General features: G+C 27.8%; 1 protein-coding gene across 1 annotated transcript in view; it reads left to right on the top strand.

Moving 5' to 3' along the window:
* Cow (Proteoglycan Cow) overlaps positions 1–23,020 on the top strand; it is a 57,395-nt gene that overhangs the window by 26,919 nt on the left and 7,456 nt on the right. Inside the window, exons 2-4 of the mRNA XM_035082171.1 lie at positions 7,823–7,880; positions 15,851–15,953; positions 16,415–16,555. Of these exons, the coding sequence (XP_034938062.1) occupies positions 7,823–7,880; positions 15,851–15,953; positions 16,415–16,555 (302 nt within the window). The remainder of the gene's footprint in view (positions 1–7,822; positions 7,881–15,850; positions 15,954–16,414; positions 16,556–23,020) is intronic.

The following is a 23,020-nucleotide window of genomic DNA, read 5'->3' as shown; positions in this document are numbered from 1 at the left end:
CCAATTATTTTTGTGAACCTGGTTGTTCATTTTATTCTAAAAATACTGAACTAAAAACTTTAGAAAAAGAAGAAATTTTTATTCGAAAAAAACATACTATTCATTTTGAAAAAAAATTGTTCGAATTAAACTGTATTTGAATACAGTTGTAACAGTACACAGATTATTTGACAACTGAAATACCAAGTAATGATTATGTTTTTGATAATAATTAAATTCAGTTTTCATTCCATAGTAACAGACTTGATCCAGCCAATTTGCTTTTTGTATCAAAAAGAAAAAAGATGACTGTTAGAAAATAAATTTCCTATCACAATAAATGGACAATTAGGTCGTAGAAACTAATATATCACTTGAGGTTTTATTTTCAAGAGAAAATTTTGAATTATTGTGGCTACATAAACGTCCATGAAATATATGAATATACGAAAATTATTACTCGCGTAATATTATATCATGGAAAAATTTAAAATACGTTTTTATCAGAGTTTATGCACGAAAAGTCTCGCCTCTGGTGCTATTCTCTTCTCCCAGAGCAGAGGATAGCGTAAGCAAGTAAGCATGACAACCTCACGACGTTATCTGAAACGTGACGAATTTAAATACCAACACTGGATCCGTTCAGTTACTTCCACTCGTCATGATTCTTTATCTTGTTCTACATCTTGTTTACAAAAATATATTTAAAAATTGATTTTAAAAAAAAGTGCCATGTCCTAGTCATTTACCTTCGATCTTGATGGTTTTAGAAAGTCAATATTTTTTTAACACCTGACGTATTATCGATAACCAACCACTGTTGTCGCAAACTGTCAGTAAAACTTTTAAACGCCTTCCTGACTCTACTACTCACAACTTTATCTATTAATTTATCTTTTATACATTTTTTTATATTTATTTAATATTGCTTGTCTCTAGCACACTCTTAAACCTTATTTTTTTATTTATTTATTAAACTTTGTATAATAGAATAAAGAAATACGTATTATAATATAAAATATTTCATGCGTTGAAGCAAGATTGAGTCACGTAATAAATTTATGTCCATTTCAATAGTCTACAGAATTTATGAACGTGCATTTGCTGTAAAAATTTATCTGTCAATTCCAGGTTATACCTCAAATTTTTTACTGCAATTCACGAAGCTGCATTCATTATCTATAATATGAATATGAATAAAATTCGTAGTATTTATATATTGGCATTTATAGCCAATATCCTCTCTTATAAATCAACAAGAAGAGTTGTGAAGTAATTCATTATTTTAAATGAATAATAAGTAAATATAATTACGAGTATATTAATAATATAGATGAATAACGTACTTCTAACTTTAGTATGTTTTTTAAAGTCAACTCAATTCATGAAGATAACAGTCAGCTTAATTAATAGTTGATGGAAATTGATAAATGTTTGTGTACAGTCAAGAAAGTATCAATTGACTGTATAATTAATCATTCAGTAGAACATCAAGTTTTATGGTTCTCCAAGATCATAAACCATCAACGGATTGTGACAAATAAGATATGTTTTTTGATTACAAAATTCTTTAAAGCAAGTTCTACATATCCTGAATGATAAATGGTATCTTTACCACATGAATACTTTGAATGTACTTTAGCAATAACTGTTGGTTCTGTAAAAATTTTTAAAACATTAACATAAGGTTGATTTAAATAAATTTCAACTTCTACAGCTGCAAATGAGTTTAGATTAATTTATAAAAAAGTTGGTGATGATGTTGATCAAGGTAAAAGTGGTATGCTTTCAACAAGACGACAAACATAAGCTCATATGGTAAATACATATTCGCATATTTCAACAAGCTATTCAAATAATTTACCCATGTAAATACGTACACCACATGTCGTTCTAAACTCCACTCAAACTTTTACTTCACAAAAGTAGACTGTTTTCATTCTCGAGAACTTTGAAGAATCTGATAATTTTAAGCACATGGCTAAAATTTAGTGTTTTATGAAAATGCTTAAAATTGCAGATCATTAACAACTTTTTTATTACTTATTATAAATCTATCCAAGTGTAATTGAGTTGATTAAAGAAGAGTTTAATTTAAAAAGTTTAAAGAATTATAAACAAGGTTAAATGATCAAATACTTGATTAATCGTTTGAATGATGAGTTTCAGCAAACTCATTTAAATTACAAGAATTTATATTAAACCTTTAAAAGTACATGACATCAAGTGATCTTTCTCCATCGTACTCGATTAAGCTATATTTTGCAATGTGCAAATTTACCATGTACAATGCCATTGGATTAAATAATGTATATGCACAAATGTATTGAACACTTTTAATTCAGTTGAGTATTTTATATCACTTTATTAGCATCTCTGTTAATCTACCAAAAATTTTACTTCCATTTACTGAGTGCATAAAAAATATTACTACTAATAAATTGATATAAAGTGAATCCATAAATAAAATGGTAACCAATAAATTTACCATAACTTTTTATCAAATATCAATCATTTATTGTTTTGTTGATAAATAAAAAATTAAAATAACGTGGTTATCCTCTCGAGAAATACCTGTTTCAACCACCAAATTAATAAGTAAATAGGACATGCACACACAAACTTCTATTAGATTTAAATAAATAACTAAAAAAAGCCCAAAAAGGGAATAGAGGGAAGATAAATGGTAAGGTCAAGAAATATTTGTGTCTAGTGTATTTCAGAGTATGGACTCTAGGGCTTTTCTCTCATCTTGTTCTCCAGGAAATACAAGCACTGTGTACAATAACGACTGTAAGTTCATATGTTGGTTGAGTGTTGAGTATATCCATATATATTGTGTAAAAGCGATTACGTTTTACACAAATGAAAATCGGAGTATAGTGAGGAGGTACAGGATTTTAGTGGGCTCACACCTAGCGAAACAGATTATATAGGCAGGCACTAGTGTATGAACATCTGTGTACTATTTCATAAACGGATGTCAGTGAACACCCACACTACGAAAACTCCTCTATTTATATGGTCCAACTCTTGCAGCCTAGATGTAATTATGCTTAGCTTAATGTATATAAAATTGCTGCAGGTTAAGATGTTTCATACGTAATTTATTGCTTTAAAATTATCATTATTCGTTTTACTATTATATGAAGCAAAGATCTCGTAAATCTAATATTTTTATTTAAGGTTTATCTAATTAAATAAATCTTATGGGGTAATTTAATTGTTAGATTTAAAAGAAAAGTAAAAAGTAGCTAAATTATTGAAGTAAGTCAACTTGAAGTGAACTACAAAGAGAGAAGTTAGAAGTACTATTATTCACTTTTAATTGGTAAATATTTATATTTGTCTGTTGGTTTACGTCGATTATCTATGTAACTCATTGATCTACTTAAAAGTGAACATTCCAATGAGAAGATTCTTAGAGTTTCTTGCATTTTATTTGAAAAAAAAACCAACTCATTTGAATATCGTAACAAAAAAGAAAGATTTTAGATTGGAAAGATTTTTTTTTTTACTTATGATTGAGAATCATAAATAACAATGGGTTTTAAGTCATCTTTAACATGGGAAAAAGTGATTCAAAATCAGATGGTTATCTGTTAATATTGAAAAACCATTAATAATAGTTCCAATCTTTAGACTGATCTAAAATTTCAAGCACACATTCGGAATACGTTTTATCAATTGTATTCTTGGTTTTCTATCTGCTTCAGAATCCTGCCTCCAGTCAATAGTTAATGACTTAATTTAAGAAAGTATAGAAACCCAAGACTAAATTTAAAATTCAGTTTTAACTTCAAAATCTTCTATTCCTTTGATGTTCTAATTTCCGCTTATAATTTAATTCCATTTTGGGAATTATCAACCTCATCGAAGATTTTGGTGTCTTAAATTGATCTAAAAATCTTATTTTGGTCATCGATGTCATCATAAATTTTTATAAAATTGTTTTTATGCCATTGATACATTTTTGAGATTCAAAATAAATTTTATAAGATCCATTTTTAATCTCAACTTTGTTAAAGCCGACAAAACAACAAAATTCAAATCGAAAGTACTTAGATTATATGTATAATGATATATTTGTAGTTCGAATTTAAACTTCAAAGTTGTAATTGAAGACTTTGAAGTTAAAAAAATATTTTAAATTCTGTCTCACGGGAAAGAACAAAACAAATTTCGAATGTTTATAGTATTTATTCTACAATGATTTAAATTATTTTTAAATAACACTTGGCAACCGAAATTCACTTTATAGAAAGTTGTAAACCTTTTAACCTTTTTGTTTATAAATTATACGAAATCATTGAGTGCCATTGGGTTTATTGTTTAACTTCATGTTAAGCTCATCTTTATCAGTATATTTATTGCTGCTATACTAAATTGCCAAATTCACTGAAAAAAGAAGATTTGATTTTTTTTCAATTATCATTTTTCATCGGAAAAGTATTTAAAAAAAAATAAAAATTCAAATGCTTTTGATTGATTACTCGTTTCCCATTTTTTATCACGTAAATTTTTAGGATAACTTTAGGCAAAATCTAAAATTAGAAGTTCACTCAAATAACAGCGATTCGAGAGCCATACTTAATCAATAGGCTCTGGTAATGTTACAAAAAAATGAGCTCAAAGGTTGTTTGCGGTCTAGATATTTTTAACTACGGTTTAACCCTTTTAATTTTTCTCTTTTTTTCTTTCATGTAATATGTACTACTCCTTTTTAATTCAAAGTATTATAAAAATAAAATGAAAATTTTAGCTGCAATATTTGATTTAAAACTTAAAAAAGTTGAAATAACTCAAGACCAAAGTTCAATAAGTGTAAAAATTGTGTTCAATGAATAAAATAATATGAAAACCACTTACGCCGTTTATCGAATGTCTCTGACGAATCATCATTATCTATAGAGTAGTAAGAAGAAGGAAGGAGCAAGTAGAGACGTGTAACAAAGGAACGTAATGGATGGTAGTAAATTGCCGAAGCGAAAGATAAAAAAGTTGAACGAAAATCTGCTGACCTCTGTAACTGCAATTCCTATAACATGATTTTATCTCTTATTTCTAACTTCATATATTACTTTTACTGTCCTGCATATCTCTTTAACAATTTTGATTTTGCTTGCGTAGAAAATTTTTCATATGTTTATAGAAAGGTAAGTACAAACGGAAAATAGTATCACGAATTTGATATCAAATTATTGAAATGTGATATGAATTGGAAATTTACTTTTGGAATATTATACTATACTTAATAAAATATTTCTCAATAAAAGGAATCAAAATTTTTTTCTCCCCCCCCTAAATAACTAGTACATTTCTGTTTCGAAAGTTGAACTTCAACAAGATTTATTTTCTAATTTTATTCCACTCAGTGCATACAATAAATAATGTATCTGAAGAACTTTCTATTTTGCCACAAACTTTGCGGTATTTTAGTTTCCCAGTTCAGTATCTATTTTTAATGAAATATTACTTTACGATAAATCGATAAGGATTTAAATCAATGGTTCAAGACATTTCACTTAAAAGTAAATAATATACTGTAAAAAAGTACCATTTATTTTTTCTCTCATTTTTTTATCTCAATGACGCTTTATTACTATAAAAAAAATATTTTTACAGTAATAGTGAAATGTTTCACTATATTTAAAGCATTTTTTATAATTATAAAAACTATCCTTTTCATTTAGGTTGTCGTTTTCTCACTTTTATGCTTTTATTTAGTTCGTTACTTTACTTGGAAAGCATTCTTTCTCGTTACATTGTTCTACTCGACACTTAGTTTCGATTTATTCTTTCTGATTGCCATTCAACTTTTCGAGAAGCGAATTCAAAGAAATTTCACAATAAATGTGAAAAGTTTAATGGTTCGCACTGTTACACTTCTGTTACTGTTAGGATAACAATACTAAACAAGAAAGCTTTTAGATCTTCAGCTGCTTTAAAAAAAAGGCATAAGAAACAAAAATGAATTATTCTTTTTAAAGGTATTTAAATAATGACATATTTAAATAAAACTACAAAATATGCTGGTAATAAATTTTAGTTATTGCAGATTGTATTATGTATACTCAGTTTATAAAATCTACACACAGAATTTACCGATATATTTTCAATGTTCTATTTCCTCTTTACATAGTAAATTTAAATACTTGGTTAAATGGCTTATGATGGATTATCTTCGAAAAACGTTTCATTATTTACATATTTCATTCATGATCTGATGATATTGAATATTAAAGACAAATTATTCAACTGGAAATTATTAATAAGGGATTTATCAAAATATTTAAATCAGGTGCTATAAAATAATGTAAAAAAATTTTTATGAATATAAATAACAGTGTGTTTTGTTGCTTCTCTTACTCAGCAGAATTTAGTTTGGTTAGATTAAACTGCTAGTTAGTTAAAACTCTGCTAACTTTGCTAAAATGTAAATAAATATCATAAAAAAAAAATAATTAACAGTGAATTTTTCTACAATCTTTCTTTTTTTATTTATAAATATTTATTGATTACTAGAAAATCCTCTTATCTTTAATTTTTAATCTCTATAAAAATCCAATAATTGCACACAGCTAATTATCAAGCTCTTCTTTCATGCTCAAGTGGATTAAATATAACTAATAGTTGGCGTGAAAGTATCAACTTGAACTTTTTTCCATTTTTATCATACCAATAATTTCCACTAATGTAGATCATATTGTTATCGCAAGTATTGTAAAAAAAAAATAATATATACCACTTGATAAACGATCTATTCGTTGCAATATTTTATCCATTCCAGTGGAGAATTTTTTCATTTCGAGCAATACTTTTCTGTCCGATGAAAGAATAAGTGTTGCATATATATGAAAGATAAAGAATGTTAACCACAAATTGGACTCCTTCATTTAATATATCCAAAGTTTTAGACTCCAATCGTATGGTCCGAGTTCGATGAAACTAAATCGGACCATAAGAGTGGTAATTGGGAAAGTTTACCATTCCGAACAATTAGTTGAAGATAACCTATTATAGTATGGTGGTGGACATAAAGCGTCGGAAATGACTAGCAATAAATTTAATAATTTGAAACGCATTAAATTCTGATAGTATGATTTCTATTAATTGAATTCCCAAAAAAGACAAATTTTTTTTTATTTTAAAATAATAATTTGCATTCATCTAGCACTTCTTTACTTTTACTTAAAAATTATATTGAAAGTTACATTAGTAGGTAACTTTCTAAATCTTTTCAACTTTATCGTTTTTCTGCTACGTATTCCCAACAGAATTTTCTGTACTTACTGCTAGTACCTGGCGTTAATTAACGTGCAATTAAACACGTCTCTTTGGGACCCGAAAGATGCACGACTGGAATTTCTATAAAAACTCCTCTCTTGGACTCAAACCTTCAATTTATTTTCAAAGACTAAATCAAATATTGGCTTATCTTTTACTTCGTTTGTAACGAAATTCCATTTTTCTCGTCATATTAGATAATATTTATTTTATGTAATTATCTTCCTATATAATCCATGTAATACCAGGGAGCAACTATATCTATTGAGTGGTTTTTTGGATTAAAATCTGGATTGGATTCAATATCTGGCTACGTGAGAGTATTACCCCATCGAAGTTTACAGTACAAGCACACTCATAACGACATAAAAAAGTTAAATCTGATGCTCCAAAAGTAAAATATGATATCGAAAATTTTTAATCTCATATTTTTATATTGATATACGTCAGGAAAAAAACTTTTATACACTCTGTTAACTCATTAATTGGTTCAAACTAATTTGAAAGTTCAATTTTCGATCAATCTATTAATTAATTATTATGTTTTATGTTTCAGGATGATACGAAAATCATGAAAGTTGGAGATAAAAAGCGATGGATACATGATCCAAACAGTGAGTAATGTTAAACGTATTTTGATTAGTAATATTTTAGTTTTGATCATTAATCAAAACTCCAATGTCAATCGAGTTATTTAACGATGAGTTTTGTAATTTAATATTTTGATGAATTTTATTGGACTTTTGATTAACATATTAAACCTTTTATATACATAAACATAAAAATAGAGTTCAGCAATTCCAAGAGAATGTTTTAGAATTTTTTGAAAACGATTATGCTTTATCTCAGCTTCTTTGATGAAAAGGAATGCGAAGAAAAAGTTTGAAAATCTTTAAATTTTTTTGCAAAAAATGGAAACAATGTTTGAAAAGAAACCTTCTGGAATCAGAGACTACACATGAATTTTTTTTCTAAAAAATAGTTTGTAAAAAAAAGTGTGACAAAAACTAAGACAGAATGAAATATTAAAAGTTTGAGGACACTTAAGTTTTAAATTTAATATCATTAATAATTTCATAATTTTCACTAAAATGAATAAAACTTTATCATTTTCTCTATAAAAAGTGACGACGTTGCTGTAAATGCTATTTTTCTCATTAACCCTTATTCAAACGTGAGGAATAAAAATAAAGTCATATGAAATGGATGCAATAAACAAACATAAAAAGGCCCAAGTCAGATCACGTATTTAATACGGTTTGTTGGAAGTGTGTGATCTATATTTCGTCTTTATATGTCTTTATCACGAATCATGGAGAATTCGTACAGCCGTTGGCCTTTTTCTAGATACGAAATGAATTTTTTATTAGTGTTTTCGAGGTGTATAAAATGCAGACACGATGCTGCATAAATTCAATCTTTTATTAATATTCAGGTATTGAGTATTTTTTAATGAAATAGATAAAATTAAAATACTTTATGGAAATATTCCTATCGAATTTTTTAGTCACCGAATGGCGAAAAATAATAAATGCAAGTCAGATCTTAGTAAGTCTTATAGCTGACTAGAATGCTTAATAGTAGTATAGACTGCAGTTTTGTCCTCAATCGCATTTAGAAATCTCGTTTTCTAGAATTTCCCTCGAGTGTGGAGGGTGTCGAATGCAACATATACATGCTTGTATGAATATGTATATACATGTAGTCGATGTTAAGACAGAGAAATCTTTCATGAGCATGTTGGGATCCTTTATGGCTCCAACACTATTCAATAGTTGTCGACTCATCTCACCCTACCATATTTGTGATCCCAATTGATTTGTCTCAAGCTTCTCTGGTCTTTCGTTCCCTTTCCAAGATTGTGGATAGAGCTATTATCTTGGGTCCATCACCATCCAGACATTCAGCTCAGCTTCATGCATTTCCTAGAGAGTATATACCCGTTTACTGCGTCTCTTCTACGTATGAACATCATTCTCATGTCATTTGCATGGCAAAATGTACGATCTAGGGATTCTCATTAGCACGTTGAGGATTATACTCAACGATTCTGTACTAGACGTTTGATCCTTACTATTATCCTGTCAAATTATCTTGATTATTCTACTGCATCACTACCAATATAATTTATACACCTACGTAGTTTAGCTGCTTTGAAAGCATTATTGAAGCTTAATTGGTTATGAAAATAATTACATTATCTTTGGATAAAAAATTTAAACTTCTTAGTTGGGATAAATATCGTTGATGAAGAGAATATTTATTATGCAGAATATTATTAGATACAGGCCACCAAAGTCTACTCTGTAAAAATAATCTTTTTAAAAGACGATGCTTTTTATTGATCCATTTAATATTGGAAAGTTATTTAAGAGGAAGTTAATGGAATGCTATCAATTTTTAAGAGACTATTTTTTTATATAAAATTTATTTTAAAAATAGTTTTAGAAAAAAAATAAAATCCGATTGTTCAAATTTTTTAAAAATGTTTTAAAAATTAATAGAAATCATTGAAAAAATTATTTGATTTAGTTCAGTGCTTCAAGGTATTTCCAATAGAAAAATATTATTGTTTCATTGGAAGTAACATTAAAAAATGAAAAAGCAATGATTAATTGAAATCCAAATATAACGGCAATTATTTATAGAGTGAAATTATTGGATATTATTCTTGAAATCCTTTTTTTCATGCATTATTACTGGATTATTTTGGTATGCAAGGTTTTTCCTGAGGAATGTACAAGATTAATTCAAAAAAATTTCCCCTCAGAAATCTGAATTTGAAAATAAGCTATCACATTCCATTTTTGAAGCATCTATTCAATATCATTCAATATTCTCTGGATTTCATTCAATATTCCTACGAATAACCAAAGTTTTACGTCAAAAATGACCTATTTTATTCATCTTTATACTTTTGATATCCTCTAAAAATTTATTGTCTATGTTATTTCAGTTGATACAATCATTTTGTCGTTTTTTCTTATCATTGGAAATTGACTTGTTGAAATTCATTGAAGAAATATTAAATTATATCAATTACTAACTCGAATCGAAATTCCATAAAATAACTAGCCGTCTTTTATCTATCCTTTCAACTTTGACCTGTTTACACAACTTATCGACTTATCTCGTCCGGTTCGAGTTGATCTGATCCTTTTTTCGGTTTGAGTCGAACCGGGTTTCAGTCTGATCTCGTCCTTGTGGTTCGATTAGTCCTAATTTCAATTTGCTGAATTTGTACAGATGTGTTGAGTTACATTTGAGACGGAAAGTTGCAAATAAAATAGACTTAGAAAAACAAAAAGTTTGTTATACTAATTCCTAAGTATTTTCGATATAGCTCTATTTTTTATCATAAATGCGCCGTAAAAATGAAAAAAAAAAAAATTCCTATATCATAATTTTTCGATTTTTTATAGCTAAAAATAGGGTGGACCCCACTTCCGAATAATTACCGTATTTTCTTTTTTACAAAACATTTAAAATACATTCGGTAATTTTATAATTTCACGGTCTCCTCGTTCTTTGGCTCTAGAAAATTGAAAAATTTTGAGAATATTTTTATTCACATTATTTCGATAATTACTTAATCAGAAAGGCACAAACGATGATATATAAGAAATCGTCAATTTTAAGAAAAGTTGTTATTATTTTAAATTGTAAAAATATGGAAAATCAACATTTTTGCATAAAATTTTTTTTTAATTTGTTTGTTTTTGTGTGTAGATTATGAAAAAAAATATAACAACTCCATACGATAACTGGTAAAAAAGTTATCAACAGTTATACGTGAATGAGTGCATTTACATAAACATTTAAAGCCCTGAAACCAATATAAATTTTCATTTTTTTCCATTTACATAATTTTTTTCATAAATTCGCCGTAAAAACGAAGATTTTAGAAAAAAAATCACTCCAAAATGTTGATTGTTCAATTTTCTAGAGCCAAATAACGAAGGGACCGCGATAGTATAAAATTACCATACATTCTTATAATAAGAATTTTTTTTTTTGATAAAATTAATTTTTTTTGTTCAGTAATACTATTAAAAATTATTAACTCAATTTTATAGAGATCAATATGACAATATCGTTGCCCAGTCAAAGTTGAAATTCGATTTTAGCCAGCACGAAACTATAAAATGAAATCGAAAAGAATTTTATTCCAAAAATAATGAGAATGAAAAGTAACCTTATTTTTCAACTCCCTGAGTAAATTGATATGCAAGGTGTCGAAACGTGTCTGCAAGATAGTTGATATTCTAATCCAATCACATTGTATATACTTAGAAAATTTCATTCTTCTTTTCGCGTGAATAAAAAGTAACGTTTCTTACATTTATCTATAAAGCTGATGATAAATCGAATGAAAATTTTTTCGACATTAATATATTATATGAAGAAACTATTTTGATAGATGATTACTCAGTAATGCTGGTGTGCTGAAATATTAATAAAAAAGCCGAGCATGATAGTGAAAGAAGGGTGAAAGGTCCAGGTAAAACTATATGACCTTTGACTGGTCATACCAACCGAGTAATATCTTCTCAAGTGGTCTGAGTACATCATCCAGTGAAGCGTAGTCTCATATTGATCTTTGCATGTGTAAAATTTTTTTCACAAATATTTTTCAGTGATATAAATTATCAGGTAATTTCATATCATTTATTTTGAATACTTTATTAACAAATATCAAACATTTTGTTAAATAGTAATTTTTAAGTCATATTCAAATATTTATTTTCATTCAGAATTCATTTTATTTTCAATTTAAAATAATAAGATATAAGTACTGCAATGAAATAAATATTTGTGGATAATATTTATAAATATATTGAAAGACATAAATGTAAATAATATCAGTTTTCCAATTTCAAAGAGCTTAAAAATTATTTTTTCTCATATCCCCGCCCAAAGTTAACATTTGCTCCCCGTTTTCAGGTTCTAAAGCGACGTATTCTATCCCGCATAAAAAGACAAAAAAAAAATCTGTGCACATGCCCAGACGGGTGTTGTCTTTCACTGTGAGAAAACGTCACTTTTCCAACCTCAAAATAGACAAAAAACTTTAAGTTTGGACGATAGTATGATAAAAAATAGTATGTTTGCCATGGGAGTAAAGTGAGATATCCTTACCTAGGTATTTGCCACCCTCGCTTTCGGCTCGGAATGCAATTTTACACCCCAGTCAGAATATTATACTTTGCTCCCTTAGTTAATAATGTACTATTTTAATATTATGTACCTTTCATTATCCACAGCGAATATACGATGTACATAAATAGAACATTTTTAGATTTAAATTGCATAACAAATATGACAGGATTGATAACGTCATTTTTATTGAGTAATCAATCTCTCTTATAATCATATTTTTTATTCATTTATTCCATCCAAAGTTTTATTTTACATAGACTTTTATTTTGAAAATATTAAAATAGTTTATTGACTCGCAATATTTTTCATAGAAAAAAGACTCTGGTGTAAACTTTTAAAACGCTCGAAAAAAAACTTTTATAAATTCCTATTTATGGTTAATATTTACTTGGAAAAGTGTGTACATCACTCTTCATTTAAGTGTCATCAATATTCTCAAAGCTATACTATTCTGAAGGATCATCAACACTACCTTTTAGAAGTTAGCTATCTCCTAAATCTTATCTTTTTATCTAGTCCAAATCCATATTATTTTTTGCATTGAAAAACGGAGTAGAAATTTTATTACGTTCACGCTGACAAGTTTGGTAGTTTGAAGTCTCATTGGCGTCCCTAAAATGGTGGAGGGAATATCCTCCCCTATTACCATGGTAACCGCCACATTCAATGCGCTTGTTTCCTCCTCACCCTGTTCGATTCTCTAAGCTATCAGTCGTAGGTCTTAACCTTTGATACACTTTAATATTTCTTGCATACATTCACTGAAAATATATTCATTGAATCCTCGAATAAGTTGCATTCGTCAAACTTTTTTATTCTAAAAAAAACACAAACTCTGTTATAACAATGGAAAACTTACTTCTCTGTAGTACTAAGTAGAAAATAAATCCTCCTTTGAGTTTTTATTTGCACATATTGATAGCACTCTTTATATTTATAGATGTATTTTTTTTATCAATGAAAATCAATAGATATTAAATATTAAGTAATGAAAGAATAAACTAAATTGACATATTTTTTTGAAAGTCATGAATAAAAAAAAACTACTCAATCAATTTGGCTAGAATTTTTTCATGACGTTCCATTAATTATTGTTCGTCGGAACCAGAATCATATTGATGTCTCAACAATCGTATATTTTCAAAGGAGAATGAATATCGAACAATAGGAAATAAAATGTCTATTGTTATTTTCAAAGCTTGGGTATTATTTCAATCTCTAATTAGACTATGATATTCTAGTATTTTTTTGTATGTTTTGTTTCTTTTATTTAAAAATGAAAAAATTATCAATAATATCTGTAGCTGTCATTTTTTTTTATTTAAAGTGACCTTTAAAATGCGTGAAAACACATTTAAACGTGCAATAAATTAAGTTAGGAGAATATCTGTTACAGAGTTGAGGGTACATAGATACATGTAGACCATGAAGATTAATCCATGTTGGTTTAGATGAAAATGAAAACACTAATTTAATTTTCTCTAATTACACTAACGTGCAATTTTACGAGTGCAGAAAGTATTTCTTACGTTTATGGTTTTCAAAGAGAATTAAAATACTAGAGGGTAAAAAAAGTACGCTTTTGAGGCAGTTAATCACAAATTAATGCGTTATGCTATAGTTTTACAACGTAGTCGGTAATACGGGACATAAAAGTATAAAATGAAATTAATTAAATGAGTATAGCTGTAAGAGAATCCTATAAAAAAATTTAAAGAGTAAATAGAAAAAAGTAGATCAACCACCATATCAAAACTTTTCTCTATTTTCAATGGTACTAGAGAATTCTATTGATTCTATTCATTATCACTTGAAAGTTTCGATTGAAATGACATGTGCATAAACGTAAATTCTTGAAAGTGTCTATTTGAAAACTACGAGAGTTCCCTCCGGTTTTCACGATAAAATTTGTTCTAGTAAGTTTTTCCGTCTGTCTACTCCAAGATCCACGTCTCGAACTTTACACGGCCAACCATTCGATTTCCTTCCCTTTCTGTAAATCCAGTAATTCGCCCTTGTTCCATTCTTTCCGTCTTTCTAACTTTTTCTTCTATTCCACTACCCCTGCTAAGATTATTTTAACGCAGAATTTGTCTGATGTTGTCGATACCACAGCTTTCTTTCAAAAACCTTTTTACTAACTTTCATGTTTTGAGAACTACACGTATGGGGTGAAATGGTAAAAACAAATCCACCCCGTTTCGTTTCTGCTTGTCAAAAGATCCTTGTAATCGACATTTAACCATTTGAGTTTAACAGAAATCAAAACTATCGTCTGCAGTCAGTTGTGATAGTCGAATTTTGTTTTATAAATGTGAAATGATTGATTAAAAAAAATTTTTATGGAAAAAACAAATTATCTTCACTCATGAGTTCGTTATTTTTCTGTAAAACTAACAAAGTTTCGCTTAAAAAGATTGGAAAACATGAGGGAATTTCGATAGAAGCTCAGGGAAAAGTCTTTATGGATCATAGTCATTGTGTCGGTACAAAACCAGGTCATACTACTTGTTTTAAAAAATTCTTAAAAAATGAACAAATATTTAAGCAACAACCAGAAAAGTTTTTTAGCTTTTTTTTATCTTCAGTATTTTTCCTTAATAATATTAATTGATTTTTCATACATTATTTTTTGTATTGATAAATGTATTCACTGGAAATTTTATTCTACAACAGAAATAGTGACCTTTTGTTATGAGAATAGAACGATACCTTTTCGTTCCTAATAAATTATTTTATTAGTCTAAAACCATTCGAATGTACACTAGAGCTACAATTTTAATTTTTCAGTCATCCAGACACCCAAATGGTCTGAGGAAATACCTTTCAAGAAGATAATACTAAATAATTAAAATATAGATATAAAATAACAGAAAATTCTATGTTTATTTTGATCCATTAAATTTTCTTATTTTTATGATTATACCTTTTCATTGCACAATAGTCTGTACGTAATATAATTTTCATAGACCAATCTTAATTAATTTGTACATTGAATTTAATCTACATAAAACTTAATTACATAAATGTTCTTACAGACATTGCCACTGTGAAGTGTTTTTAACATATCCACAGCAAATATGCTACATTTACGTAATACTCATGTTGACTATTAGCTAAGGTCAATTGTGTCTTGCAGATAATGTTCTAAAACACATCTAAAAAACAATTTAGATTCTGACATTTATTTTTAGTTCAATACACTTGATATTGTTATTTATTTCAATTAAATCGATAATTAAGTTGTGCTACTATGCTTCTAACGGTATTGACAAGTTTATTAAATTCAAATTGTCAATTGCTGTAAAGTAAAATCAATAAAACAATAAATAAAACGAAAAAAATAATTTACAAAATTGCAATTCATCTTTTGAATGATCATTTTTCAATTTGCAATTATAATCACAAAATTTTCTTTTCACAGGTGAACTTTGTCGTCCTTTGAATTGCAAGAAGAAAGAGCTGTGTCTTTTGGAGGATACCTTCACTGCAGTTTGTGTCTCAAAGAAAGAACTGCATAAATCTGGGTAACGAATATTTAATTAATACGACAAGATAAGATCTTCAATAGTAAATTGAACATTATCAGTAAGTACTAATAAACTACGGATTAACTAGTGGTTTTATTTTCAATAGATATCTGTAAAGAAATATAATATCAGAGATGAATTTATTGAGAAGGTATTAAGCTAGCTAATTGGTATACTAATAATGTTCAATGTAAACCACCAAATATCCACAGCGAGTTTGCTCAACTACCGTTACATTTATTCGCAACGATAAATGACCATATTAGTCTCAAATGCCGTAACGAAGCGCCAAAATTCTCATCTACCTGCCCTACCTAGCAGAATACCCTATATGAAGCCTCTAGAGTACATATTCAGATTAATTTTCTCATTTCTACCCATTTTAAATGAAGTATTAACCATTTAATTAATTTTTATTGACATATAATTGCTAATTTATTCATTAATTTCATCTACAGAGATATTGTCATTCCCAAATCACGTGCTGTTCAACAAAGAAGACTGCGAAAGGATGCTTCAACTGATAGTGATGATGATGATGACGATGATGATGCGTTCTTTGATTCTGAAGATGATGATGAAGACCAGGATGAAGTCAAGTGAGAATTTCAATATTTTAATTTGATATTCCTAACGGAGTTATTGCATTGAGAAACATTTCTTCATAATAAAATACATATAATTTATTTCTACGTCTTGTTGAGACGTGAATAGCAAAATAATTCCAACTTTTCAGTTAAAAATAAATATAAATTTAAATAAAAATGACAAGACATATTGTTGACACTTTTCTGATAATAAATTAGACTTCAGTACATTTATTTATGTATATTACCAATAAATTAGTTTGATGGATATTAATATTAATTAAAATGATAATTTCATGTGAATATGATGATTTTATTTGTCGAAATATCTCTCAAGTAGTCTCATGGTGAATAATTTCATCTCTAAATAATTTCTATCACTCATAAGATGTCCACTATTGGTATTAAAACTTTATCGATTTTAGTAAATTCAACTTTTTAATTTCATCATGTTATTTATACACATAATTAATATTCTGAAGATGATTGGTAGCGCTTGAATCGTCAAATAAATTCATACCAATAATATGAAGCATCCACTTCTACATATCCATGTTATAAATGACAAGTTGATTAATTATTTACCAAGAGGATTAATTTATTTTTGAGCATTGGTCAAATTTTATTAAATTATATCTGAAGATAGCATTGCTTTAACTGGATATATATTGAACCTGCTCATTTATAATAGTAGATTGGTAAATGGAAATGCATTCTCTGTATTCCATTAATTTTGTAATTTAAAATACCACCCAAGTCAAGTATATAATGTAAAAGTAGTATATAGCAATCTTTATGTTTCTCTATTCAATCTTAAGTAGGTACAAGTATCATTATAAAAAAATTACAAGAATTTAAAATAGCATTCTCTGCACGTTGTCTTGTTTTTTGGAAGAAAAATAGCATGAGGTTGACCTAAAACTGTCACAACCGTAGGCAACATGTGAAACACAAGTGTTACATCTAGCTATTGATCCAAGTGCATGTTTCTTTGTGCTTTGTCTTTGACTTTTTTACAAGTTCAACATAATGCGTTGAAACAAAGAAAGTTTGCTGAAGTTGAGAATAATTTTTTTGCAAATGACCCAGAGAGAGAAAGAGAGGGAGGGAGGGAGGAAGACAATTGTCTTCACACTTGACATACTGTTAAAAGAATACTCATCATTAAAATGATTCCTTGGAGGGTTGAAAATAATGTAAAATAAACTGCAAATCTATGTAAATATGTGTGTTTAGAGAAACTTAAATGTAAAGAAAGTCGACATGATCAGAATTCCAAGCGTGAAATTGTCCAACATCCTGTCTAGTCTCGTTATCGTCAATCGACGTACAGTTGAGGCGACTCATGTTTAATTCAGAGAATTTTGGGCTCGTGCATGCATCGTTTCGAATGCCCCACAGAGTAGTAAAGGACATTTCTACCAACCTCTTTTACCTCAATTCCACATATCCTCACTAAGCCAATTAACTCTTTGAAATTTTTCATTTATTCTTCTAATCCATTATTCAATTATCTAGAAATTCTGTCCATCACAATCTGTCCAGAATAATTTATATGCCCTAAACTATATCACAATTAAATTGTTACGTCTACCTCATCATCTATGTACTATTTAAATTTATATATATATATACATAAACAATCTCAGAATCTTAAAGTGGTCTCTTCTATTCCAGTTTTAATTATACGAGTACGTACACTAGCTTTCTATGTTTGTTTATAATTAAAGTTACCCCAGGGTTCGCGTAAATTAAAACTTATTCACTAAAAAGGCTATCCGTACAATTTAAAAAGCAGCATAATTCTTTATATATACGCATGGGAATTTTTACGGAAATTTTTCAGTTATAAATTGATCTATTTTTATTCTACATTATGAGAAATATACATTTCTAATAATTCTATGAATTTTTATTGCATGAAGAATCAAAAAATGTTGTAATGCAATTTTAACATTCTTCATTGCATATTTTTATATTGAAGAAACGGAATTTCTTTTTTTTATTTACATATTTTATAAATGATACATTTAAATCCTCAAAAAATTATTTTAGAAATATGAAGAAAAATTTTTTTCCAACTCCAGAAATGATGATAAATGTAATTATAAAGATATACCAAATGAATATGAGAAAGCAGTAGAGATATTCGATTTTAGTCCGACAATTTTGAAATAATAAAATGGCAATTAGCTAATGGTTGGTATGGAAAAGTATTCTTTTAATTCCAATAAATGAAAATTTGATATTGAAAATAAAACCTCCAATATCGAAAAATCACTTCACTATATTTTTAATCTAGAAAAACTTTTAATTTAAAGCTCCAAAAAAAAAGAAATCTACTTTTCTTAAATTAGAACAATTTGTCATTTATCTGGTGGCATTCACCTATTAGTCTGCTTACACAATCTGGTGGTAGATAAATATGAGATAACCCGGATGAAGGTCGGAAAAAATTGTTTCGAAATAAATGAAAGTCTGTTGAGAGACAATACGTTAGTTAAGACACTTGATTTACGGAATTAATCCGTATTGGCACGGTCAATATCCTCGGATTCGTTTGGAGGATTTTTTAGAAGCAGATAAACGAACAAAGGAGATGAAGCTATAGTTTGGGGTTTATAAATGTATATAGGTTGAGGGTATGCAGGATAAAAGATAACGATTAGATGCGGTAGCATGTCATAGCGTTATCCATGATGTGGCCACAATTTTCGAGAAAACGAAATGACTCTAAGCAATGGTTAGAAGCACGAGTCAAGTCTTGGTAGACGCAAGCTCACTTGGCAATAAAAGTGGTGACTGGCCTCGTACATTATAAAAGCGAAGGAGTTGCACGATGCCAAGTATACTAGCATATACGACCGAAAGAGAGAAGATTCACCTCCTTATTCTCCCTTACTTCCTACTCTTCCGCCTTCATGAATCCTTTGCTTGTTCTCTTTGTTCTCTCTATTGTCATATAGACTAAGAGAGTTGTTTGTCTAAAATGTAAAGGCACATTTATTATTTATGGCTGCTTTCGTTTATGTGTTTCTTAACTTTTAAAGAATAATAATTGGTTTATAGCATTAGAACTATTACGAGTTCACATTTAGGTGTGGTAGTCAACTTTTATATTATTGCTACAGAATCATATTATTTTTTTAGTGTTTAAGTCTGTTGGTATTTTTATGTTTTGTAATATGCAACTTATCATGGATTCAATAAAAGTTATTCTCTGTTAAAGTTTGTTTTATAATACGTTGTATCGTAAGATGAATAATTCATGATGTTGAAAAGAAGTTGGAAATTAGGCTGAAATATAGAAATTTAAAAAAAATATCCAATAAAACAGAATACTTTGTTTTAATTAATTTTATTAATAAGTTTATTAATTGCTTAAATAATTTTTTTTACCATTTAAAATATTCTCTCTCAATTAAAAGGCTGTAGAATAATTAATAATATTTAATCCTCCATGAATGCTAATTTAAAAATTAATTATAAAGAAATTTAGAAAAATATTTCACAAAAGAAAGCTTGAATTCGTCTGGTATAAAGGCTATAAAAATTTATACTTGGAATTTAGTGACAATTTTTTATCTACTATTTCTCTAACGTGCCACCAAACTTTAATAAAAAAAATAGATACTTTTATTTATTACATGTTGAAAGTCAAAGTATTCGTAACGAGAGAGGAAACGCGATTGAAAAATATCAAGTTTTGTATGAGTGCCGTTGGGGATTACATTTCGCATTCATAGAATTTTATCGGTTGACGTGAATCAAAAGTTTTTCACGTGAATGCGTGGGAGTTCTATTACTAACAATACATACACAATACACAAGCTTTTTACTAGAAAACAAAAATCTATAAACTTTCACACCTCACCTTTTTATTATTCAAATATTGACGCTTTGAATTTAGAAAACTAAACTTCTTATACAAATATTTTATGAATTGGAGTCCAAACCACCATTTATCTTCACCCAATTTTCAACTAAAAACTTGGTTATAAACTTGTACCAATAACGTAAGAAAAATTAATTCCTTTTTTTTTTTTAATCAATTATATTCCAAATAAAAAGTCCTCATCAACTAACTTTATGCGTTTCACGTGTTTTATGATAAAGGAGATTACAACTGCACATCAATTATTATTCATCAACCCTCACCACTCTCCTAAAAATACCCGATTCAATTACCATGCCATCATTAAACATCTAAATGCAACCAGATTTTCATAGCAATAATATTGTAGTCCATTAATTTATAACATAAATCTTTATTTAAAAAATAAAAACATTTATATTATATTAAAAATATTATTATTGAGTACATTAAAACACATTTGTTTATCACAAATATAAATTAGTCTTTATTTGTTATGCCATTTTATTTATTTAGCATTTCTCAAGTTGAAAATTTATTAAACTCATTACAATAACTAAGTAATGACTATGTCAGTAATTAAAATTAATTATTTGTGAAAATTAACTGTTTTTTGTCGGTATCGAGATGTAAAACAAAGAGGTCAATGAATTCAACGTTGAAAGGATTGATATGAACAATAACAAAAAGTTCATTAAAAGCTTTATTAAAATAGGCCAGAATAATTAAATATCATAAAACATGCTAATTATAAAAAGGTAAATAAAAGAATATTTTATAAAATTTCGAGGACCGTATAATACAGTAGAATAGAGGATATCTGAAACCGTCAATAAATAGCAAATAAATAATTTACATAAATAGCTAGTGAAAGAGCTTATTTAATATTCAAAAATTACACATAAACGATTGCCCATATTTACGGGTACATATTTAATTATTGGTGTATTGACCCTATGGATAGTATAACTAGTTTAGCAGTGCGCAGGTTTAATAATATTTTAATGACTAATTAAATGAATGCTCATATATCAGTAAAAAACAAATAATTTTACTGTGAAAGACATTATTTGACTTTATGCTTTAATTAATATTTTCAGTCGCAATTAATTATTTTCCACAGACTTTTTAAATATTTAAAACATCATTATAATTTTCATTCAACATGAATTCAATTAATTCATATTTTATATTTATTGTTTGCAAAGTAATTTAGTAAATTCAAATGTTTGTAAAGAACAATCTTAAAAACTAAAAACAGCTGCTATTACCTTTGAAACATCAAAAAAAAGTTTTAAAAGTATGTTGAAACAAAATAACAAAGAAAATGTTCTATATGATGTTCTTTGACTTTGGATTGTGATATGGAGAGTAAAACTTGGTAGTAACTTACAGAGCATACGCTTATGCTCATCTTGATTCTCATCACTTGAAGATGCTTTCGTTTGTGTGATTCTACTTCTTAAGATCTATTTTACTTGTTTAAATAATTCTGTGTGAAGAATTAGTGAGGCATTCTGCTCAGCATTTACAAATAACGTTTATTTTGGAATTATACTATAGAAAAAAGCTTTATCTATGTTACAATTTTTTCTCAGTCTACAATAAAGTGCTTTCTATTGTGATAAAAAGAATGAAAAAATATTTGTAAATGCTTGTGAATGCATTTACTATTAACGACCTGATGACGTTTTATTCCGTTCAGTTAAAAAAAAAATAATAACAATTTAATAAGAAATTTCATGAGAAAATCGAAAATAAATCCATAAATAATAGGTGGAGAGACTGAGAATTATTCGAACTGTTCAAAATGTAATTTTATGGCTAGTATTTCATGAGACTCTGAGCGATGTATATGCATTAGAGAAGATGGAATACTGTGAATTATGAATTTTCACAATGAATTGATGATGATTGAAAATTTCCATTCTACAGCTTTTATTAATCTATCAATAGTTTATATTTTATTGAATCATTTAGAAATAACAGGAAATAATTATTTAGTTGAAATCAGAATCTTTATTCAAGTTTAAATTAAAAAGTAATTGAGGTAACATCAAATTCAGGAATCAATAATTTCCATAATCATTGTATTGAAAAAGATAATTTCGTTTTCCGTTAAATTTGACAATTTCAATCGATTGTTTACAGGAAACACATCGGATATTAATTTCAAGTCTTGCAATAGAACTATCTGTTATTGGAATTACTTTGTGTCACGAATAAGAGGAAAAAAAATTCTATGGTAGTATAAACAAATAAATTGAAACCGTATTTTGCTATAGATTCATGTTGATTTCTGCATCAAACGATTGTTTTCAGCATCAAAGTAGAAAACATTCTCTAAATGATCCCCCATTGAACAGATTCAGTATCGAAGTAATGTAAAATACTTGTTATGTTGAATCTTTTGAAATGTTTATTATGTACATGAAAATAGCTTCTAGTCAACGAATTCCCTCTCTTTTTAATGCATTTTTTTTTACAAAAAAATACAAGTTTCCAAGACTTTTTATTACCAAGAGACATGGTCTAAATATCTTATTTGTTTCTACGATTATTGCATTAACCATCATCAAATTAGAGTTGGTCTAATTGGAGTA

The sequence above is a fragment of the Chelonus insularis genome, unplaced genomic scaffold (genome assembly GCF_013357705.1).
Source record: "Chelonus insularis isolate UGA/USDA-ARS -01 unplaced genomic scaffold, ASM1335770v1 contig_121_pilon, whole genome shotgun sequence".
Classification (NCBI taxonomy): domain Eukaryota; kingdom Metazoa; phylum Arthropoda; class Insecta; order Hymenoptera; family Braconidae; genus Chelonus; species Chelonus insularis.
Note: the sequence above shows the minus strand (reverse complement) of the source record. Positions and strands in the feature narration are given on the sequence as shown.